Source organism: Acanthaster planci, linkage group LG04 (assembly GCF_054643075.1).
Source record: "Acanthaster planci isolate LZ-2023a linkage group LG04, COTS_SCS, whole genome shotgun sequence".
NCBI classification, from domain to species: Eukaryota; Metazoa; Echinodermata; class Asteroidea; order Valvatida; family Acanthasteridae; genus Acanthaster; species Acanthaster planci.
Window position 1 is genome coordinate 6,658,187 of NC_141780.1, and position 23,960 is coordinate 6,682,146.

General features: G+C 40.7%; 1 protein-coding gene across 6 annotated transcripts in view; it reads right to left on the minus strand.

Moving 5' to 3' along the window:
* Positions 1 to 411: 411 nt before the first annotated feature.
* Positions 412 to 23,960, minus strand: part of LOC110989173 (uncharacterized) — a 33,878-nt gene continuing 10,329 nt past the window's right edge. For 5 of the 6 annotated variants that reach the window (XM_087135955.1, XM_087135954.1, XM_022253345.2 and 2 more), the window contains 9 exons: positions 5,768 to 5,845; positions 5,111 to 5,176; positions 4,583 to 4,651; positions 4,011 to 4,088; positions 3,552 to 3,617; positions 2,733 to 2,810; positions 2,249 to 2,314; positions 1,634 to 1,671; positions 412 to 1,090 (listed from right to left, as the gene is read on the minus strand). In XM_087135955.1, coding sequence (XP_086992081.1) covers positions 1,073 to 1,090; positions 1,634 to 1,671; positions 2,249 to 2,314; positions 2,733 to 2,810; positions 3,552 to 3,617; positions 4,011 to 4,088; positions 4,583 to 4,651; positions 5,111 to 5,176; positions 5,768 to 5,845 — 557 coding nt within the window. In that variant the 3' untranslated portion in view covers positions 412 to 1,072. The remainder of the gene's footprint in view (positions 1,091 to 1,633; positions 1,672 to 2,248; positions 2,315 to 2,732; positions 2,811 to 3,551; positions 3,618 to 4,010; positions 4,089 to 4,582; positions 4,652 to 5,110; positions 5,177 to 5,767; positions 5,846 to 23,960) is intronic. The other variant, XM_087135956.1, reaches the window with a different exon arrangement.

The window sequence follows — 23,960 nt, forward strand, 5'->3', positions numbered from 1 at the left end:
GGACGTGTACACTCGATTAAGAATTCTTGGTTGGATATTAGCGCGGAAGAAGATCCTACACGCCGACGCTGCTACCGAGTGGACCCTCCCTTCATATTTTATGGGCACAAGAAATTGGTTGAGGAATTTGCGAAAAAACATGCCCGAAACAGCTTTTTCAGGGAAGAAACCCAACATTTAGGGCTTGTTCCTTGCAGATCCGAATCGCGATCAGTGATCCCAGAGCTGGTTCGCGGTACCATTAGGTGGGTTCTCGTGTCAATGAACCAACGATAGATCACTGATCTCGATCCGCGTGAAACAAACAGGTCCTCACTGTATCCCTCCTCGATCCTCCATGTTTTCACGTACACCTCGAGGGTTAGGGTTCAACTGAATAAACTCAAGAAATACACACAATTCAAGCCAGTGTACCCTTCACCCTCTTTATTCAAGAAAACAGTTTCGGCCAACCACCCTTAACCAGGAAAGCGTACAACTAATATGATTTGAATTAGTTCAAACATTGTTTGGAATGAAGATTGTTAATGAAACATTTTCTAGCTATCTGTATTTTCAATTACAAAAATAGAAATTAAATATGAATACAGTAAAATTTGCACGTCAGAGGGTATGTGCACGGCCATGTGTAAAAACACTATGTCACCTCAGAAGGAAAAGCCTGTCTGACTCGCACGTCTTTTCCTACTTCAACATTATACCGTTGACCGCTTGAGGGATGGCATCACTTCAGTGTTGAGTTTAAAGTGTCACAGTTTCCAAAGTATTATGTACTACTTGGTGGTGCATTTTGCTATGGAAAAAATTAAAATTTTAAGAGCAGAACAAAGATGGACTTAAAGAAAAATTACTTTAAGAATTACATGTATTGAATTTCTTTTACTGCGTTAGCGTTTTTGCCGTAACCTTATTACCCAAGGTTGAACTTGATTCATCCAGTAGGGAAAATATGTCTCTTGGTTAGCATGGACTAATAACAATGTTTAAGAGCAAATTTTGAATTCAATAATGGTAATCCATTAGAAGCGCGAAGCCGATCACCATGGGGTCCTAGGTGACATGCGCAGGCTGTTTACTTGTACTCCAAATCCTGAAGGAAGATAAAAAAAAGGACACTATAAAAATATGGACCTAATTTTCTCTCTTTGATGCTGCTTCATTTTTCCACTTTTGAAGTTAAAGTGTCACATGTATTCGCTTTAATTAACGTTTACAAGGCTCAATTCTGTTAACGCTTCGGTTGTATTTGGGGCATTTATCAGGGCCAAACTGGTCGAAAGTAGGAAAAAATTTGGTGTCGATAAAATTACATTTTAACCAGCACTGAAAAGCTCAATAAAACACGTGTTTGAATGAACGATTATTTTCTTAATTAATATTTCCTTCAATTATTTTCAAACAAATGATGCCATTAAGGTTGTTGACCAAGCCTTCTCTCTTTAAATGTAATCTTAATATACGGCATATCAGGAAAATACATAAACCCCTTTTGTTAAAGGGTACGTGATGTCATGAATAGCTAATTATAAAACATCCTATTTTAAAGGAATAATGTTTCAGTTTCATTGTTTCCCAATGCCTTTGACAACTAAACGTTTTAATGGCCAATTTGCAAACATTAAAGTACACTTACGTCCAGCTCATCAAACAGTTCCCGTTCGACATTGTCCTCTGTAAAAGTGAACATAACATACATTCAAGGCGAGAAGTCACACTGGTTTGTTGACCTGCTAATAACTGGGCGCCACCTCATTAGGAATGAAGCTCAAAATCAACTTTCCATTGAACATTAAATCTCTGCACTCCACAAGATACCGCCAATTTTCCCAGTCATTAATGGAAGCGGTAATGGCAAATCAAAATCTACTTTCAGAGAGAGGTGGTGGAAACGACAATTTTACAGGTTGAAAGAATACTAGAGAGCTGCTTTTCCGATCTCTTATTCCTTTTGGCAGGCATTGTTTTTAACTTCAACCCGGAGACAAAAACGACAAAAAGTCTGGCCGATGAAATCCGCAACACTAAAGAGGGACATTTAAGTGCGATCCACACATACCCACAGTCGACCTTAAAGCCATCCAGTCCTATGTACACGTGCATTTAACCTATCTCGATTTGTCTGAAGTTAATGCAACCGAACATCAACTGTTCCCTTCAGAAGATTAACGGCTGGATGAATATTACGAATCAACTCTGACTTAATAAGCACGACAAACAAAGAGATAAAATAAAGCAATGCTGGCATCACCGTTTTCACGTTTCTCTTCGGTCTCGTTATCAAGGAAAGCTGCACGTTCCAACTCTTCCTCCTCGCCTGAAAAAAAGCAAAGCAATCAATCGAGGGACCCTTGATAACCAAAAATCTAGCACTCGATACAACCTTGGAAAGGAACAGAGGGAAGCACAAATGGCAAAAGAAGGAAAAAGAAATCTGTTTCAATTGCCACGTTTCTATAACATCCAGTGAAGTAACTTAAGAGGGTAACTTTCTTGACTAGCAGACACAAGATGTTACAAATGATTCATTTATGAACAAGCCCCTGGAGCGAGTGAAAAATTAATTTTATATTTCCAGGTTTTGTTGCTTGTGCAATAAAATTGAATGCGTTGGTCTATTACCTGGGTTTTCAATTCCTTAAATTAGACAACTGTCGAGCCTATTCAGTAACACACTACTCACTGAACATCAAATTAGCTAAGGTTCCCAACTGTACGTGAATACCTTGACTCACCTTCATTGAGTCTTGCTTCCAAGGCACGGAGCAACTCAGCCTTCAAGTCATCTAGATTGCGTTTATCGGCTTCTTCGGCTGCAGATTCAAATCAAACCATAAGCTAAAGTGTATTTCCGAAAGATGTGGCTCCACGGCCAAAATCGTACAAGTGCGCCTCCGGGAAGCGACTGCCGATCGACCAACGGATTCCATTGGCGCCCGTGTTAATTCGACTTGAAGCTATAATGCGTTCAGACACCCCAAAACTCGACTACACATCGCAATGGTGTGACAGGGAAAATGCAGGAAAAGACAGCAAATTGGACTGATTATTTCATATTATACTGCAGCAAGTTCGAAAATTACAAGCATCATCTACAAATTTTTCGGGAAAAGCTTTTGATAATTGACTGCTTTCAAATGTGGGCGAGGTGTAATCTTAAACTTTCTAACAAAGAGTGTGCCAACACATATCAAATCGATCCGAGATTTTTAAAATGCAAGCCAAAGACGAATTCCCATGTAGGGGGGGGCAGCTAAGACCGAAGGATAAAATTATCTGGCCGCCGACTAACTTTCGGGGGAGGGAATCGTTCAATTTTCCGTGGTACGTTTCTCCTTTGCCCGTTTTCAAGATGAGACAATACATAGAGCCAAATAAAATGTTTTCTAGCATCAATTTCTGACGGAAAATTTTGAAGGCGAAAACATTTCTTTTCACAGGAAGAAAGAGTAAAACAATGTAAAACATTGCCCATGCACATTCACTCAGGATTTGGGAAACAATGCGAGGCTTTGGTAGTTCTGAAAAATATTGCTGGCTAATAACTTGCTTACCCTGGGCACGTTTCTCTGCAGCCTCTTTCTCAAGCAGAGCCCTGCGCTCTTCGTCTTCCATCTCGTCTGCAAAGAAAAGGCAGAAAACTCGAGCCTTCGCAGCTATGAAAGTAGGCCTACTATTTTAGTATTTGGGAGTGCTAAAAAGAGCTTCCAAAATGATTGTAGAGTTTTGTTTCTTCAGTGAGTTGTCTGAAAATATTTGCCTAGGTCAGTCTCTAGCTACTTATACTTAACCTAGTCCCACAGTATACGTAAAACTCATATTGTAAGTGGAAGACTGAGGACTGTTAGAGTTCCGTATTTGATCTTCGTTTGCATTTGTAGATGCACAAAAGTGTTCATATTTAAATGAGCCACAACCAGATGAAGGGATTCCCGATAAATTAAAACAGTGTATGGTCTGAAGTACCTTAAGTGGTGTGCACACACCTACCAACCTGACTCACCCCCACTCACCTTCGTTTAGCCGCTCTTGCAACGCACGGATCAGCTCGGCCTTCAAGTCATCCAGACTGCGCTCATCGGCTTCCTCGGCTGCATATGCAAGCCAAATCAAACCATACATTAAGTGTCTGCAAATTCTAATCCTGTGGCCAGTGATAGCAGTGACTGCTATCCAATGATTTCCTTGTGATGCCCGTGTTCATTTTCGCTTTATAGCTAATACTTTCAGATAAAATTTAATAACCGTATCAAAGCTGGACTATACATCGTAGTGGTCTTGAAGGGAAGTTTTGGGGAAAATATCAGACTGAACTGGTGATTTCATACTTCTCCGGCATGTTTGAAAATTACTAGATTTTCACTCGTTTTATTTTTGACTTCTCCAATGAGGGAAGGCTAGTCTTCAATTTTGTAACAAAAGTGGCAAAATAGGCCTATATCCCTCTCAGAAAAAGAGGATGTAACGGATAGACAATTCGTCATGGATTAAAGGACATACAAGTACTCGAAAAGACATAAACAACCAGAAACAAAAACTATCCGGCCCAAGAACAACTTTAGGAGGAGGAGTTTGGTCAATTTACCCTGGGCACGTTTTTCCTCGGCCTCTTTGTCAAGGAGAGCTGTGCGTTCCTTCTCCTCGGCCTCTACGGCTGAAAATAAATCCATGTACAAATAGAGTGTAACCAATTACAATTTCTAAAGGGAATGTTTGTAGGTACCAAAATGTCCTTTCTCGGAAGGCAAGAAAGTAAGTCAGTAATGAAGTGGAAAGAAGGAAATACACAAAGTAAATATGTTTCCATGTGTAATAAGTAAAACCTCCAAATGGAATTTCAGGCTATTCATGGTGAAAGACAGCAATAGGTGGAAAGGCTTGCGGTAGCACCATGCGAAGGAATATATCTCTTATGAGTATGTGTGGTTATGAAAAGAACTGGAACCCACACATACTCCTCAGAGATAAATTTCTTCCCATGGTGATACCGCAAGCCTTTCCACCTATTAAAACCTCCAAGTTGGTAAACTTTGAAACTGTACAAAGATATACCTTGGGAAACAAGACGGCATAATTTGCAGCTGTGAAAAGATTTTTGACTTCACTGGCTTACCCTGGGCACGTTTCTCAGCGGCCTCTTTCTGGAGGAGAGCCCGGCGCTCTTCGTCTTCCTTCTCGCCTGCAGAGAAAAAGGCAGAACGTAGCTAAGTGCAAGGAACTAAGAGCGCTAAGAAAGCAGGACGATAAATCAAGTGATTAGCCCAATGATTTTCCTCTCCCCTTCAGCCCATTATCGACGTCCAGCATTCTTAGCCACATTAGGTTTCTTGCGATTTTTTTGGGGGGGAGGGGGTGTCGAGAAGAGCCACTCCACTGATCGCAGCGGCCGCGTTGCTTCCACTCTGGTGAATTGTCAGAAAATTCTGTGAGAAAATACTGTCAGAAAATCGGCTTGCATGTGTTGAAACGTACGCGAAAGATTACCAGTGTAAGAAATTCACCGTATAACTTTCCCTCATTTAGCCTGGTCTTCTTCAAAGTCATTGCCAAAGGTGTTTATTTCTATAAAAAAATTGAATAAATCAGTTTCAGTGCTCCAGTATTTCTATCTTGAAAAAGTACCAACAATCAATTATTGAAGCACTGTTGAAGGCCGCTTTACAGGTGACTGAATTGCAGCGTTAGTTGCCTTTGGTATTTAATTTTCGTTTACATGCTTGCGAATGTTTACCTTAAAATTGGCAATTTATAACACAGCGAAAACACTCACCTTCGTTTAGCCTCTCTTGCAAGGCACGGATCAGCTCGGCCTTCAAGTCATCCAGACTGCGCTCATCAGCTTCCTCGGCTGCAAATGATAAAAAAAATTAAAAACTCAAAAGTTCTATGGATGAGGCCGATGACAGCACGTAATCTATGAGAAGGGCTGCAATCGCTTCAGTAGTAGAGAACTGACAGTTCTGGATCACACGCCCTTTTCGCCGTTTTTAGCAAAAACCCCTGGGTAGTACATCGACTCAAAAAATCGGGGGAATCCCCTAAAAATCTGGAATTCCAGATTTCCCTGGGTACCTCATCGACCCAAAAAATCCGGCTCTAAAATACCGGGTGAATATATACATTCTGAGCCAAAATCTCTTTTACCCATCACACGCAGTATTCCCTCCGGTCGTACTCGCTACGCTCGCTCACCTTTTGACCCCGGCTGACTAAACAACTCGTGACTGGCACCGGCCTGCACAAACAAAAAAGGGATTTCCCCTTGCGAACAAGTCGAGACTTGCCCGGTCTGAACTCTGGACTGGCTTATATAAAATTGGATTAATTATTAAATATGACGCTGACGTTGAAATCCCGCCTGAATAAAAATGATAAAAAATTTAAAAAACCCTTATTATAAATAGAACATGTATATCGTCTCAAATGATCACAAACGTCTAAATGCCGGCAACAAAAACCCAAAAATTACCTACGGTCCCTTTGACCCTGAAAATTTAGTCATTTTAAGACCCGCAAAGAATTCTTCTAAGATTCTCTATTCTCACGAGGGGCAACACAAGCGATTGTTGATTAGACTCGAAGACCCTTGTTACGGTATAAACCCGGTTTACAAATATGGTACTAAGGAACCTACTGACCAAAAACAAATTTGTTATCAACTGTCTCCCAATACTGAATCGCTGCTATTACGTATAAATGATTCAGTTTACAGACATTTTGAAAAATTAACAGATGATATCCTGGAAGATCTCCCCGTGATTACACGTAACTCTTTTAAGGTGTCTCAAAAACTAGATGACATACCCGATCAAATTAATTACTTAGTTAAGCCGGCTTATACCGATAAAAGTAGGATGTACGTTAAGATCGCCTATGATGCCTCTTTGGTGGATAAATCGTTTAAAGAAATTGATCGCTCTCTTTTTGCTAATAAGAAATGCCAGGCGATCTCTTTGATCTCTCCTAAAGATATTTACTACGGCGCCCACGGTTCACTTTCTTGCGGCGCGAGTGTTAGGTATAGAGTTATATCAGCTATGCTAACGGTTGAAGAGAAACCTTACCTTTTGGACGCGTTTGATTAAAAGCGAGCAGAGCGAGCGAGTACGACCGAAGGGAGTTAAATAAAAGTTAGTGAAAGTCAATTTAACCTCGGTTATCCCGGGGTTAAATTTTTTTTTTACTTTAAATAAATAAACCCTTATATAAAATGACTGATGCGGAACTTTGCCACTTGCTGAATCTAAAGGAAGTACACATAATTGGGACAACGAGAAATGTTCAACCGAGGCCACCTTGCGATCACCAAATAGTTGAAATGGGTGAAAGATACGCGTGTAAACATTGCGGTCAAATTTTTGGGTGGGTTTCTTCGTTCGGAGCCGCAGACGTGGGAGATCGATATTACAAGCATCACGTTTGGAAAAAACCTAAGCCGCCAAAATCGAGAAAAACGTTGCTGAAGTATAATATCTGTTTTCAAAACGGCGAAGCGGGTGAAATAGAATATCGATTGAACCAAGTTTTAAATGGTAATATCTCTCGAGGTAAACCGCTGAAGGCTTTAATTGCAGTCTGTTATCAAGACGTCACTGGGGGAACCGAATCTAAAGTTAAAGAACTTTTTGGTGTCTCGGATAAGCACTGGGAAAACGCTATGGAGAAGTTTAAAAATAGTTTAATTTAAAAATGGAAACACATACGTTTTACTTGACTGAAAATCCTCAAACGTTTGAATTAAAAAACGAGATTAACAACATTAAAGGTGATAAAGTAGTCCGAGTCAAAAACATTCAGTTTGAAGCTGAATATTTATACGTGGCGCAAGACACCGACATTCAATGGGATACAAATTTGGACAGAAACGAAAAAAGAAGAAAAGAGACGGCTCTAAAACTTATTTTGACGGGAATGAAAGAACCTATATATGCTTTGCTAGCTCCAAGTTTGGCTCAACCGTTGCCCGAGTCGCAAAGAGGAAGCATCGTGGTGTCTACCGGGTACTACGGAATCGATTGGTTTGATTTTATTTTAAACGCCATCCCTGGAGTAAGTTTTAAGGTGCACTCGGAATCAAAAAGGGTAACCTTAACCATTACAGATCCCAATCTCAAATTGCGGCTCAATAGAGAGGTGGCTAACTTGTTAAACTTACCCGAAAACAAACTTTCGCCCAACGTTATTTATATAGGTGAGTATAACTCAACTCCTATGTTTATTCACTGCCAGCAATTGGAGCACTCTGTAAATTTTTATAACGGAAAGTCTTCTAACCTGCTCGGCGTTATCCCTTATGAATCAACGAATAAAACACCCAAAAAGCTATTATCTCGGAACATAGACGAACTCACCTTTTCTTTGAGAAACGAGCGAGATGAACTCTTAAACAACGTCGGTAAAATTTTGATTGAATTAGATATCTATTAATAAAATGGAGAAAGATATTGAGACGCATACATTTCACTTGACTAATAATCCACAGACATTTAAACTAAAAAACGAGATTAAAAACGAAAAAGGGAGCAAACGTATCTGCGCCAAAAACATTCAGCTAGAAAAAAAGTTTTTTAACATTATGAGAGAGACAGAGATTGAGTGGGGGGTAAAAGAATTATCTAACGAACCCGGTGATGATGGATCAATCAATCAAGCCTTGGTGCAAAAATATAGTGATCTATATATAGGTGAAAAATATGAAATTGAAAAACCAAGTTTACAATTAATAGATGTTTTTTTTGGATTTTATTTTGCGACTCAAAATTTTTTAAGAAACATACAAAAATACACTTTAAATTGGGAATATAATGTTAGACGAATAAAAGTATATAAAGCACACATGTTATCTATAATAAGTGTAATAAAAGACAAATTTACTGATTTTTCTTCTTTTTATTTTGGTGTACATTATAAGCCTTTATATTTTAATCTATTATCTAATGATACTTTACGACAAGAAATGGAAAAAAAGTTAAACCTTCTTGACAGCGGTTCTTATGAAGACGAGCTTTTTGTAATACAAATGCTAGATGACTTTTTTTACCCAAGAATGATTACTGAAATAGATGTAAGTTTGATCATTTCTTTGTCTTTTCAAACGACACTAGCGGGCATTATACACGCCCTCAATCAAATTTTTGATAGATTAGACTATGCAAACCATCTAAAGGGCAGGCCACCACCGACAACTGAAGAGAAACAATTGTTCATTTGGGATACTACGTCTTCTACTGTACAATCTATTTTAAAAGGCCAAGCAAAACCCATATTTAACCAACTTTACACAAAGCAAGCGTTTGAGTCTATAAGTATCTCTGGATTGACTGGCAGCATCACCTTAGAACCCGGGTATTACGGAATCGACTGGTTTGATTTTATTTTAAACGCCATTCCGGGCGTGAGTTTTAAAGTATATGAAAAGTCAAAATCGGTGACTTTAGTCATTTTTGACCCTTATTTAAAACTAAAACTAAACACGCACGTGGGTCAATTGCTCGGCCTGCCTTCTGTTGAATTACAAAACTTTTTTATATACAAAGGTAAATATGACATCGATAGTATCAAATATCTGTTTATACACTGCGAGCAGCTCGATCCAAATTATAACTTTTATGACGGGAAGTCTTCAACTGTACTCAGCACCAGAGACACAGCTCTGTGCAATTTAGAGGTAAACCCAACCTGTAAAAGGCTCGTAGATCGGAACATAGACGAACTCACCTTTTCTTTAAAAAACGACAAAGGTAGGTTGGTAAGCGGTGAAGGAGATGGAATTTTGCTCGAGGTGAATATCGTTTAAAAACTCTTAATTATAAGATGACGACTAACATATATCCTGATTTAAACTCGGTGGAAGCGAGCGAGAACGAGCGAGCTTCAACCGAACAAGCGGAAACAAAGATTTACAGGCTAAGAAAGATCGAAGAAATTAAATCTCAAATCCAAAGAGAACGCGATGCGCGCGAAGCTAGTTACAAAAAGATCAAACGACTCTTAACCGCGCTCGGGTACGTAGAATACGGCGTGGAAGCACTAGGTGCCACATCGGCGGCCGTAGGCATTCCCGCTATTTTGGGAGTGATCACTGGTCCCGTCGGGCTCGTGATGGAAGGCGTCGCTATCGGTGCGTTTGGCGCTTATGCGGTTCTAAAGTACGCATCTCGTAGACTCACCCACAAAACTAAAAAACACGACCAAATTCGAATGTTGGCAGACGCTAAATTAAATACAATCGAAGAATACGTATCTCACGCGATTGAAGACGGCGACATATCCCAGGAAGAATTTGCCCTTATTTTGTCCGAGCTGAAAAAGTTTAACGAGATGAAAGAAAAGATTAGATCGCGTATGTCTACAAAATTGGAATCGAGCAAAGCTCACAGCGAGCAAGAATTTGAACGTCGAGTCAACGAAAGAGCAGAAGCGCTAGCGGCGGTTTTTAAAAAAGATCTTATGAAAAAACTTGGCGAATAAGTTTTACAAAGTCGGTTGGGTATGAGCGTAGCGATCCACCCGCATACCAAAACTTGACCCTTCCAACGGCGCCCGTAAAAGACTGGTAAAGATTATTTTTAAAATTCTTTTAAAATAAATGGGAACCAACTTTAGTCAGTTAAACGTTGTAGTCAACAAAGACAATTCTTTTATGGTAGACCTCCTTGACATGACAACACCTTATAAATTACCTAAAATTACATATGAAACTAAAGAGCTGATTGAACGCTGGAAAGAAGACCAGATGTCGTTTTATCAAAACCAATTAAATTTTGCAATCTATTGCGCGACGGCGGCTTGTGGAGTCGACTTTGGGAAAATCGTTGTCACGGATCCATATATATCCGCCTTGTACAACTTTCACATATATTACACGGTAAGAAGAATCTTTAACTCGTGTGATTTTTGTTTACCAACCGAGAAAATCTTTGATCTGGTTAATAATTATTACGATCATGGGAAGTTTTTAAAGGTTTGCAAAGACTTTGGAGTTGACCCAAACCATAACTTTAGGCAAACCGTTGACCCCCATACAAATGGCCTTGGCACCGCTTATTATTTTGACCGAGCTGGTACTGGTAGGTGGTTGCCCGTTCCAGGTGGTAACTTTGATCTAGACGCGCTTTATCCTATGGGTAAAAAGTATGACCAATATAAAGTTGTAGAAGAGATAGCGGAAACCGTGGGTACAACTCTAGAAGATGCGCTGGGTTATAAGGTTAGCCTCGAGCCAGAAGATCACAAGGTAATGAGTTGGCATTATGCGCCAGTTAACTCTGGCAAAACGGTACAATATGTAGTAGGTTATATCGAACAAGACCCAAAAGTCGCTACTACCGGATGGTGGGGTTTTATACCTCGCAAAAGGACCCAGTTGACGGACGTGGGAATTAGAAAAGTTAATGAATCTATTCGAGCTTACGTCTACGCGTTACTCGGGGCACAGGCAAAGACCAAGACCAGCGTTTTAGCCGGCAGCACTGGATTAGACGCGCAACAACAATTTAAAAAAAATATACAAGCATTATTTAACGCAGCTCCTGACCTCGGAGAATCGATCAACCAATTTCAAGATTCGTTACAGAATGCTAAAACGCCGTTAGATTATGTAATAGCTCCGGGGTTATACCTGGTGCCCTCGGACATGGACTTACGCATCGGTGCGTTTGAGGGATATAACAACAAATTAAAAATCGCGACAGCAGACATGCAGACTGGATACGTACAAGGTCTAAACTTAAACCCGGTGGCTGAAGACAATTTTAACCCGCAGACTACCACCACAACATCCCCAACCCCAACCCCAACCCCGACCCCGACCCAGGCCGCAGCGACCAAGCCGCTCGACGCACACAACGAAGAAAAACTGTCCTTAACCATCGGAGCCGTTGCCGTGGGTGTCATCGGTTTTACGCTGTATAAAATTTTAACTTAAACGAAGCGAAGCGAGAACGGTTTGAAAAAATTCACCTCAAATTTGGGGTGAATTTTTATCTTATTTTAAAATCTATTTTTACCCTTTTTGCACGTACGTTAAAAGCAAAACACCCAAGCCTACAAACAAGGTCCATAAATGTTCCGCCACCCATCCAACCGCTTTACTCGCTACGTTAAAAATCCAACTCAAAATGCTACCGATGATCCCGGGCAAAGCTCCTAAAGCTTTCAACCCGAGTTTCTTTAATACGTTGGCTAAATTTTGTAATTGACGTTTGATCCAATCGGTGACCCCGCCCTTGGAGGGAGGTGCAGGCGTTGGTTTAGGTGCGGGTTCAGGCGTTACGCTAGGAGTTCCAACAGCTCTGACGCTAGCCACGATACTACTAACGATGGTACTTATCGCTAAACCAATAGCCGTTAAAATGCTCACGACCGTGACGCCTTGTTCTCTAAATAAAATATTAATTCGTTCGCGTAGCGTCAAATCTTTACCTAGAGCCGTTTGGATCGTTTCTTTTAACATTTTAAGTTGGTTTCTAAATCCCGAGGTTAAATTTTTTCGTTGGGTATTCAATGCTTCTAACTCATCTTTACATTCTCTAAGAAATTTAAGCTCTGATTCTTTTTGTTCTTGAGTGATATCTGGTTCTTTTAATGCATCTTCAGTTGTCTGAATATTTTCTTTTACACTCGCGATCTTAGCTTCTACAAGTTTTAATTGCCCTCTTATTGTTTGTAAGCTTTGGTCGAGTCCTCTAATCTCTCTGAGAGTAAATTCTGAATTTGTATCTTCTGGGTCTAAGTTATGAGACTGTCGTGCTATTTCTTGAAGTTGATCGAGTGCCTCATCTAATTTTTCTACAGATCCGTCTTCACTCGTGTTCTTTTCTATATTTTCTGAAACAGCTTTTGCCTCTTCAATTAATTGAAATCCAGGGTTTTTGTAGCCTTTTAACCCTAAAGTGTGTCTAATAAAATCTCTACCAACTCCTTCTTGTTCTAAGCTAGACAACGCGAGAAACTGTCGCCCACTTTTATCTGCTGTTAATTTAGTCAGACGGATTTCTTCGCCGTTATAGGTTGCATAGAGTCTTTCTTCTGAATCGAGGCTAAATATATTTGTCTTTTCTAAGTCTATGGTCGATTCAAGTCCGGTAGTTTTTTTAATCTCGTTATAAAAACTATACACCACCTTCTTAGTTTTATCTCTAAGCTTATCTTCATCTACCTTCTGTCTTAATTCTTTGAGACTAGACTCTGGTCCAACTACAGGAGGGTTTGGGGCGTTTTCTAATATATCATCATCAAAGGTACCGACCCATTCTTGGTCTGCTTGGTCGTCTTGTTCTTCTTGATCACGTTCTCGACCCATGTCGTCCATTTCAAGTCTCCCTTCTTCCATTTAAAATAAGAAAACTTAACTCGGTCCGCCCATAGGAAACGTTGAGGGTAAGATACCCTGCCCCACCAACCAACCTTGGGTAAAGAGTGCGCCGCTGGACAAAGCGGTTAATTTTAATGCATCTTCGGCAGACAACTTATTGAAGTCCGGTGGTTTAATTTTAAATAGCTTACTCGACAGCATGGCGTATCCGAGTGAGATTCCTGAAACAACTGCGCCGTGGTAAACCGTATTGACGATTCCGTTTACGTCGATTGATTTAGCGTTACTCATATTTAATAATAAGGAACTTTTAAATAAAGCGAGCAAAGCGAGCTACGACCGAAGGGAGTATTTATTCCATATCTAAATCCGGTTCTTTATTCGAGCTTTGCTTTGGTTGAACGCTAACTTGTCGTGAACTAGTCGACTTATTTTTCCAAATTAAGTAGAGAACCACAACACCAGCGATACCCAATCCACCGAGTATCAAGCTTCTGTTTTCAAAGGCCGTTTGGGTAAAGCTAGATTCTTCACTCGGTTCGCCCGCTAATTTCATCTTAACGAGTTGTTGCTTCATCTTCTTGTTATGTTCGGCCAATTTTTTACCTTGTTCTACGCGCTTTGGGTTTTTAGCTCGCTCTGCTCGCTTAGTAACTGACTTAACTGCTTTCTGAATTTGGTTGCTCGAGTTCGCTTCGTTGTTGCTCGCTTCTGTTGGGTTCACTTCGTTTGTTGACATCCTCTTTTATAATAACAGAACTTTTGTTAAACTCCAGGTGTTTTGTTGTAATCAGCATTGTTGTAAGTGGAGAAAGATAAACTCCATATTTATAACAGACCTCTGTAAGTAGTCTACCCATCGTTTGACTGATGATCGGGTCGTCGTTTAGGTCTTTAGTAAGAGCTTCCTCTGATTTTAAGTTGACGTTGAATCCGAGTAGATCGATCGGGGTAGCTATTCCTAGTAGACGAGAGTACAAACTTAAAATCGAGTGACCGAGAGTTTTGACAATTTCTTTGCCAAACTTAACTTCGTAGAGGTTAAACAGTTTTTCTTGTTCTTTTGGTGGTAGAGCTTCGATTTCTTTTATCGTGTATTCTTTCCCGAGATACTTCTTACTTTCACCCGAGGCAGCTATCGCGCAAAGGCGGTCTTTTACGTTTGAGCTGATTGCTTCGCTTTTTGGTTCAGTGAATATGCTTTTTATGTCGTCCATTTTAATAATAAGTACTCTTTAAATTTGTTGTAGGTATGCTTTAGTCGTATGTATTCAACTGTATAATAAGTCAAGTTAGCTGCAATAACTAGCTGAATAACTAGCTGGACGTATTGTAGCATTGTTATCTATTTACTATAACTAAATTAAATTTTATTATAGCACAGCTGAATTAGCTATGCTCAAGCAAAGGGTAAGTAATTATCAACAAAGTAAAACAAATAAATAACTAGCTAAAAAATATTGTAACTTGCGGGCGCTTCGGTATTCAACACCAACTTACTAAATCTCACGGTGCGTAGATGCCTTTTAATTTCCCCTCTCTTTTCATCCGGTACAATGTCGTTCTCGTCCAGGCACTGATCAAACGAGCCACGGTCCTTGCAATGAAAAATTGCTGTCCAAGCAGTATTTTCTCTGAAGTCTTTTAAAACTGAATTGTACTTTTGTGTGAGTAACCAGCAGCTGTGAAGGTAGTGTCGACCGCTAAAGGCCATTTTCGACAACGCGCAAACTGAACCACTCTTAGATTTCTTTCGATACTTGATGAATTGATCGGCTGCACAATCGTCGATAATAAACAATGTATTTACACCATCGAATACTCTCTGATAAAGTTCTATCGCCTCATTTAATTCTAGTCTTTCTCGATCTAAATCACAAAGATAGACGTTTTCGTCGGTGTACACCCACAGTCGTTCTAAATACGTTTTATTCTTAAAAAGCGTTGGGCATATAATGACGATAGCTTCAAAGGTGAATCGGTATTCTGTCTCTAAAAGATTTAAGATCCAGTTAGTCTTCCCGCTGCCAGTTTTGCCCACGATCAAGGCGCAGTGGGGATTCTTAAACATTTCGTTCTCGCTTCGCTCATAACTCGCTCGCTCGTTCTCGCTTCGCTCGTAGTTCGCTCGTTCCACTCGCTCGTTCATTTTTAATAAACCAGACTTTTAAAATTTCCGTCCTCCACCGTTAGTTGAGAATCCATCACCAGGAATACGTACATCGTCAGCGGTCCTGCGGTTTCGGCCGTTCGTTCCATCTGTATAGATATGTCCCCGCCTCCACCGAGAGGTCTGCCCGATCCGTGAGCGGAATTGTCGTCAGAACTTCTGAAGTCGAGCCAGAGCCCGTATTTATCTTTTAGGTAGTCCGCTAGGTCTACTCCCAACAAGGATAAGTCCGAGACGACTCCTCTAGCCAATTCTTTATCCGAGTCTCCGAAATATTTTGTAACTTCGTTCCAGTGTTGATATTCAAACAGACCCTGGGAGTACAATTGATTTGGTTTTCCTTCGACCGTGACGACCGTTTTAGTGATGTGCGGATTATAAAATTTTTGTGGGTTCTGGGTCGTCGGGTCTTTAAACAGGATCAAAATTCCTTTTAGACTTTTAATACTCTGGTCTATGCTTATATTCCATAGCGTATCACTCTTGTTTACCGCTTGCTTCTTCCACGAGTGAATACGGTCGAATAGATAATACATCGTCTTCTTATTTCTCAAGGTTTGGGCTAAGTCTCGGTTGGTGACTACCTCGTATTCCAGGGTCAGATCTGAAATTTGATATTCAGCCGCGGTATCTGACGAATTAACCACTTTGTCGTGCCTGTTAAAAGTTAGTTGATACGTTAGAGGCTCTTTAAACCACGAAGGATAGAATGGGGTATGGTCCGTCAACATAGGCGTGTCTAGTGGAATCGCGTACCTGTTTTTAAAAGCGTCAGCAATTGCTTTGTCCTTACCATCGTTTGCGGCGGCATTAGCATCGTCAGCCCCTAGACGTATCTTAGCTACGTTTTCTCTTTCCAAACCAAAATACGCCATATTTTTAGCCTGCGACGGGGGTAACCAATTGTCCTTGAAATTGTGAAATACGTCCGCGTCATAGTAACTTACGATTTTGTTTCCCTGGAGACTCACATTTATTTCTGACACCAGGTTTCTCGCCACGTTGTTATAGACCGTCCTGTTGTCGTCCGAGGCACCGTCGAGATTGAGTTTAAAAGCCAACTTTGCAGTACCGGGTACCATGACTTCATCCGTGCCTAGGGCTGGGAATTTTACGTTTAACGTGTGACCCGCGTCTACGGTACTCGGGTTGTGCGTAATGGTGACTTCACGCCGCTCGCCTTTGATCGCGCGAGGAACTTTAAGTCTGCGACTCGGGTTAAGCTTTTTGGTATACATCTTACTTTTATATAATACAATTCTTATTTTATAATTTTAAAAAGAAAAGAAAACACGACTAACGTTAAACCCGCTGGAAAAAACAGATCTTCATATTTTTCACCTTCTAACATATGGGCGATTTCGTCGATCTTTAGCTGAGTTTCTACCTGTTCGGTTTGAATCTCGATTAATTTATCTTTAATTTCGGTAACACTCGCTTCGGTAACACTCGCTTCGCTCGTTGCTCCCTCTGGTCGCTTCGTTGCTCGCTTCGCTTCGCTTCGCTCGTACTCCATATTTAATTTAACCTTATTTTAAAAATGGCTAGTGCTTTAATGATGGTTGGAGGAGCGATAGTAAACGCCTTGGCCTTCGCGGGCTCAAATTTTTTATTTGACAGTTTATCAAAAGATAACAACGTCGACGAAGAACGAAAGCGTCACGACCGCGCGTTAGAGCAACTGGAGCGAGCAAAACAAGAGTGGGAACAAAAACGCACGCACCTGCTAGACTTTTTGAACGAACGAATGCTACAAGAACGCGCGAGTCAGCAAACATTTGTAAATGTGGACGAAGCGTTGCGGGAGTATTCAGAATTGACCGGTAAGAGTATTATCCCGTTACCGCCAGAGCCTAAGTTGTCCGATTTTTACGAGCCTTCCGAAGATCAAAAAATTCGCGAGTTTGTTTGGATTATAGGTGGAACTGCGATAGTCGGGTTGTTGGCTTACCGGTACTCGCTACGGTAACACTCGCTTTGTGTAACTTATTTTAAAATGGAGAGAGAATTTTCAAAATTGTTTTACAGCCCGCAAGGCTACTGGCGAGGAGAAAGTGCTGTCGATCGTCTACACGAAAAGACCGGTGCGGACAAATCAGTTATTAGGAAGTGGCTAAAAAAGCAGGCCGTTTGGCAAATATACTTACCCGCACCACATTACGTACCCAGACCTACAATGTTGCAATCAGAATCGGTCGAACCTAATTACGCGCATCAAATGGACGTTTTGTATTTACCCTGGGACCGAGTTAAAAGGAAAACGTTTAAGTACGCTTTGACCGTGGTAGACGTGGGTTCGCGGTATAAAGAGGCAGAACCGTTGACCAGTAAAACCGCCGAACAAGTGAGTGAGGCAATAAATAAAATTTTCAAGCGATCACCTCTGACCTGGCCCAAAGTCGTAATGGTAGACTCGGGATCTGAATTCAAAGGCGAGTTTAAAAAGTTAATGACAAAAAATAAAGTACAAATTCAAGTGGGTGAACCTGGGGTACACAGATCTCAAGGAATTGTAGAAAGGTTTAACCGTACTTTAGCCGAAAGGTTATTTGGCCACCAATACGCTCAAGAAATGTTAAACGTGGGTGTGCGTAACGTGGAATGGGTGGAACGTTTGCCTCAGGTCGTGAAATCGTTAAACGAGGAAAAAACGCGGTTAATAGATGCCGTTCCTGCAGAAGCTATAAAATCAAAGCGAGTGAACCAAGAACCGAGTACACCTGTAAGAACTACCCAAAGAGAACTTCCTCCAGACGCAGTCGTCAGGTACCTCTATTACCCGGGTGAGCAAGAGGGCGGCACCGTCAGAAGGGCAACGGATCCGATATGGTCCGTGGACGTCTACCAAATTGAAAAGCGAACTAGTCAGTTTAAACGAGTGAAAGGAAAACGCGTCAAAACGGGCCCAACATTGTACTACCTTTTAAACGGCCCGAATAGGAGTTTCGTCAAAGAGGAACTTCAGGTCGTGCCCGAGGATACCGAATTACCGGAGTAGCTCGCTTCGCTGTTGATTAGCTCGCTGCGCTCGCTTATTCCCGTAAGCCAACGTATCGATTCCGTTCGGCAATATGTAACGCTTTGTGTCCAACGGCGACAAACTAAGTTTATTTTGTGAAATGGTGAACACCCGATGTTTATCCGATCTAAATAGTTGTTGTTTATTGAAATGAGAAACCCTTTCAAATAGGCATCTTTTATACATCTCGTGGGTCAATCGTTTCTCGGTTACTACCTTGGAGACCCCTTTCGCCTTCTTTAAAGAAAAGTACTCGCTTCGCTCGTTGCTCGCTGACGCTCGCTTTTGATCGGTAGTTAAGATCGAATACATTTTTGGTCTGATACAAACGGCTTCTAAAATTGTTTTACCGCCAAACTCGTCTTTCATTTTGCCTATGACTTTCTTATTTTTGACGCTGTAAAGCGGATGACCCGGTGGATAATTACTAAAGTCGAACAAATGGCGCTTTTCGTTTAGGTAACCGGTTAAATCGTCAGAGCTTTGCTCGATTTGAACTAATAGAGAATCAGTGTCCGTATAAAGTAGGTTTACTTTTTCACCAAAAGTTGATTTTAGTTCGTTATAGTAGAAATCGTACATTAACGTTTTTGAGATATCGAGAATACTTACCCCGCAATAGATTGGCTTATTTAATTTTGTTTTGGTTCGGTACATCTCCACAAACGAAAGAGAACAGTCCCCAAATGGCACCGTCGATTTGTAATTCGGTTTATACGTTAATTTTTTGTATTTGGCGGCGTCTTGTTCGTCCCTTAGGAGGTGGCCGTCAATTCGATATCTTACATTTTCCATCGTCTTGCCAAAGACCGAGTTGTTCATCAATTTAAAAAAGTCTTTCTCAAAATCATTTTTTGCTTTCTTGCGCAATTTTGTGTTTTTGTCAATATAGCTCTTCATCCACGGCTTTTGGCGGAAACGCAGTACCCGGTGAACTTCTTTGATCCACAACCCTAGTTTGAGATATTTTTGCAATGTACGATAGTGAACCACGTATTTTCGTTTGGTGTTGAGAGTAGCCACGAGTTTGTCTACCGAGGTCACTTGCTCGCCATTACCAATTAAATCCTGTTGGTAACTCGAAAACCATTCGTTCGGCACCGACATGTTTTCGGGTGCAAGTGGAAAGTCATTATGTTTGTCATGGTGACGTTCCGGGTAATCTAAAGAGATCTCAAACATGTAACCGTAGTCGTCAGTTAGCCGTAACTCTTGGATGTAATAGTAATTAAATTTTTCTAAGTCTGTTTCCCAGGTAAATTCCCCTACGGGTAGATATTTGCTCATCGCCCAGCCATATAAATTATTTGCGTCTAGGTACATGATCTGTGACTCCGGCTTATTTGGGTCATAGTCGGGTAATTCTGGGCTATTAGCTTTCGCGTATCGCTTTGCGCCCACACTCGAGATACCACCTCTTTTGGCCCTTTCAAAGAACAAGTGCTTGTCAATGTCTGTCAATAGTTCCAATTGTATACCCGAATGCTTTAACAATGCATCCCACGACAGGCCTGGCGCCGTATAATAGTTGGCTGGGTCAAGGCCGTAGTTCTTCTTGCATACCTTCCGGAAGTTCTCAAATACACCCGCTAACAATAGCACGTCCGTTTCCACGTATAAGTCGTGGTAGTCCCCCAAGTTTTGACAACCAAAGGCTTCCCATACTGTCTCCGCACGAGTGTATTCTTGCTCGGTTATCCCTCCCTGCTTCAGAGAACTATAGAAAGCGTCTACTGGTGGGAGTTTTGTTTCTTGAAATCGATCAAAGGAATCGATATACTCATAAGGATAAATTCCCTTTTCCAAAAGTAAACTCGTCCTCGCTCCTTCCAGTCGCTTCGTACCCGCTGCGCTTTTACTCGCTGGAAACCTTTCACAAAGTAATTTAAAATCATCTGGTGAACAATTTTTAACCAACCGATCTAGCGAAGCCGCCATGAAATGAAATGAGTCTAAAAATCTGAGTTGGCCAAAAGAAAACGAAATGTAGTTCTCGGTATTTTTAGCGATCAACTTAATTGATTTCCCATAAAATTCGTGAGCACCCTGCATAATCAAGTGCGCATCGTATTTCTCCAAGTTGTGTAAGATAACCGGAATAGGTGTTTGGTCGGGCACTATTCTTAACTTGAGATTACAACTAGCGTGCGCTGGGCCTCGGTACTTCCCCGTCACGTGACAATGATCCCTAACCTTTCTAAAATTGTTGATGGGCTTTTCACAATCTAAACATTTCCACTCTTTGAACCCAGCTTCATTTTTATGACAGAAAGCAATTTTGTCAGCTTTTGTCTCAGGTGGTTTTGGAATATCACATTGACAGTGAGATTCATACTCACTTCGTTCGTTCTCACTTCGTTCATCCGCTTTTGCTCGATCTATCAACTTTTCGCAGATCCAGCATCTATTACATTTTTCGTAAATTTTTTGTAATTGATCGTTCCAAATCAACGGCTCTTTGTTTTTAAACGTTTCATTTATTTTCTCTGTTTCCTGAGAAAGTGATTCTACAAAATCTACAGCCGCGTCTTGGCCTCTATATGTTTTTCGGCTAGTGCAAACTCCATCGCATCTGACGACTGCGTATGAGTACCCGCAAGGCCTGTGAATCTGAGTTTTCACCGTGTTTGTGTCAGTCAGCGGTAATTTTTCTAAAACAGACTCAAAATCGGCGTAAATGGCAAAAGGCGCGTCTTGCTTATTTTTGTAATTTTTGAACTTGAGTATATTCTCGCCTTTGACTGGCATTTCAACTTTACACGTAGGAACGTTTAAGCCTTGGCAATCTTCTTTGTGACTGGCTAACTTTTCTTCAGTTAGGAAATGTGTCATGCACTTGAAACACCAGTATTTTTTACCGTCGTGTTTATTGATGTCACCCGTCAACCGAGAAAAGTTTTTAATCCAACAATAATGGTTCTTCTCATCCTTGTTAAATAAAAGTAAATTGATTGGTTCTCGCTGCGCTCGTAGTCCGCTCGCTTCACTCGCTCCTTCTTCTGGCCGCTTGCTTTTGTGCAGAATGTAAATACCGTCTTTTTTGGTATAACCAAACACATTGATCGCCAAGTTATTTTGCGATTCGATACGTGGAATTTGTGAAATCGGTGTTGGAAAGCTTATGTTTGTAAAATTTAAACCATCCGATTCTGACCGGTAAGTCGAAGGTCGCTCCTTATTTATTTTATATTTTGGATTTGTTTCTAGCTGACTTTTGACTCCGTCTGAATACAGCTTCAAAGCTGCTCTCAACGCCCATCGGATGCATTCTTGATCTTTATTTTGGACATTTATGATTGCTTTTTTGTCTAACAATTCCTTAGGCAACGGAATGTAAGAAGAACCGACTGGATTATATTTAACCACGTTGACGTAAAAAGCGACAACTTTGTCAAAGATCCACCCCGAGCCTTTTTGTGTATGAGCCTCCACCTGTTCGATTTGTTCTTCGCGTTGCTTAGCGAGTGCATTTTTAACGCTTGGTTTACTCGTTACTACGTCTTGATCACTCTGAAAGGGAAAGGTGCCGTAGTCAATCGTTCCGTCAATTTTTTCCAATCTAAACTGCACTTTAAGATGTGTTTGTAATTTGTAACTCCCGATTTCTTTGAGTTCAACTAACGCTGTTTTCTCTATCAACTGCTTATAAAAATCAAAAAAATGTATTAAATCGTCTTCATAGAAGCGAGGAATCAACTCCCAATTACGAAAATTATCTTTAAAACGCCTTATACGTTTAATGTCTACTTCCTCCAGTTCTTTAGGTTGTGTATAAGCTTTAATCACATCAATAAAGTCCTGTTTGACGTATCTGTCTTTGTTTGCATAAGGAATATTATATTTTTGTACCGTTTTCAACAGCTGCCGATATGACTGACGCGGGAGATATCTAAATTGTTTTTGATCCTCTCTGATAGCTTTTATTAGCTCTGATCGTGTATGATATTTGCGCCTAGGTGACGGTAATGGGATCTTATACCGTTTAATAAAATCTTCCAAAAACACCTTCTTAAATCGAATAAAGTTCGTTAATATAGGTCGATGTTGTTGATAGCTCATGTCTCTTTTTATATATAGATTTATAAAATTTTTATCATTTTTTCTGGCGCCTTGACTTGACATGTTTTTTGTATTTTTATATATAGACCATTTATTTAAGGCGGTTGTAAACATAGCGTGTTTTGCTTTGAACAGAGCCAAGGTCCAGAGTTCAGATCGGGCAAGTCTCGACTTGTTCGCAAGGGGAAATCCCTTTTTGTTTGTGCCAGTCACGAGTTGTTTAGTCAGCCGGGGTCAAAAGGTGAGCGAGCGTAGCGAGTACGACCGGAGGGAATACTGCGTGTGATGGGTAAAAGAGATTTTGGCTCAGAATGTATATATTCACCCGGTATTTTAGAGCCGGATTTTTTGGGTCGATGAGGTACCGGGGGAAATCTGGAATTCCAGATTTTTAGGGGATTCCCCCGATTTTTTGAGTCGATGTACTACCCAGGGGTTTTTGCTGAAAACGGCGGAAAAGGGCGTGTGATCCAGAACTGTCAGTTCTCTACTACTGCTTCTTTCCATTAGAACCTGTGTTAATTCAGTCTTAGTTATACTTCCACCGTTATCAGACAACCTTCATCAAATCTGCTCGTAGTTTTAGCCCGTTTTAAATATGGTGGACAACATATGGCACTGACAGTGACTGGTTTGAGAATTTGACCCCACAATTTAAACACTTATGAAAAGGAAAAATAACAGCAAAGTAAAATTATTTACATCAAATGGACATTGTGGGAATGTCTAAAAAGGATGAAAAAAAAGCCGAATGCAACATGAAAGCAAAAAAAATACTTTAAAATGTGAATAAAAAAGAAAATGAACCATTGGTCAAGAGAATCCGTAAAATCTCGGTATACATGCACATCTACGAAGAGAGATTTCTATTTGTAACCTGCCTTTCTGTTTTATACGCATCTCAATTTGCCTTATATTCCTCCTATCTTGAGGTTTTACAATTTGAAGGCTCACAGTGCGAACATGCATTGCCCATAGACGACAAAGAAAGTAAAATTCGGAATTTCTCATTTCAGTCACCCAGAGCGAAATCGACTGATGGTTATTCACTGCTCAATACGGGCGTTTCACAATAGTGCGCCGTCAAGAGATTGCAATGCGTTGACCAATCACAATGCGCGAAATTTGTCGACCCAATGTGCGTTCGGAAAGGGCCGAAAAATTTCGCGCGCTGTCATTGGCTAACTGGTTGCAAACTCATGGTGGCGCACTATTGTGAATCGCCCCCATTGAATGAAATTAGTTCTAAATTGAATTTGTCCCAGTGCACTATTCGACGCCTGGAAATGAATTTGAAGGCTCTACTGTGTGAAAAAGAAACATGGTAGCAACCAGCTGAAAGAAATCGTTGGAATACGTATGAACCATAATGAATATGATTGGGTAGATGACGAATTCAG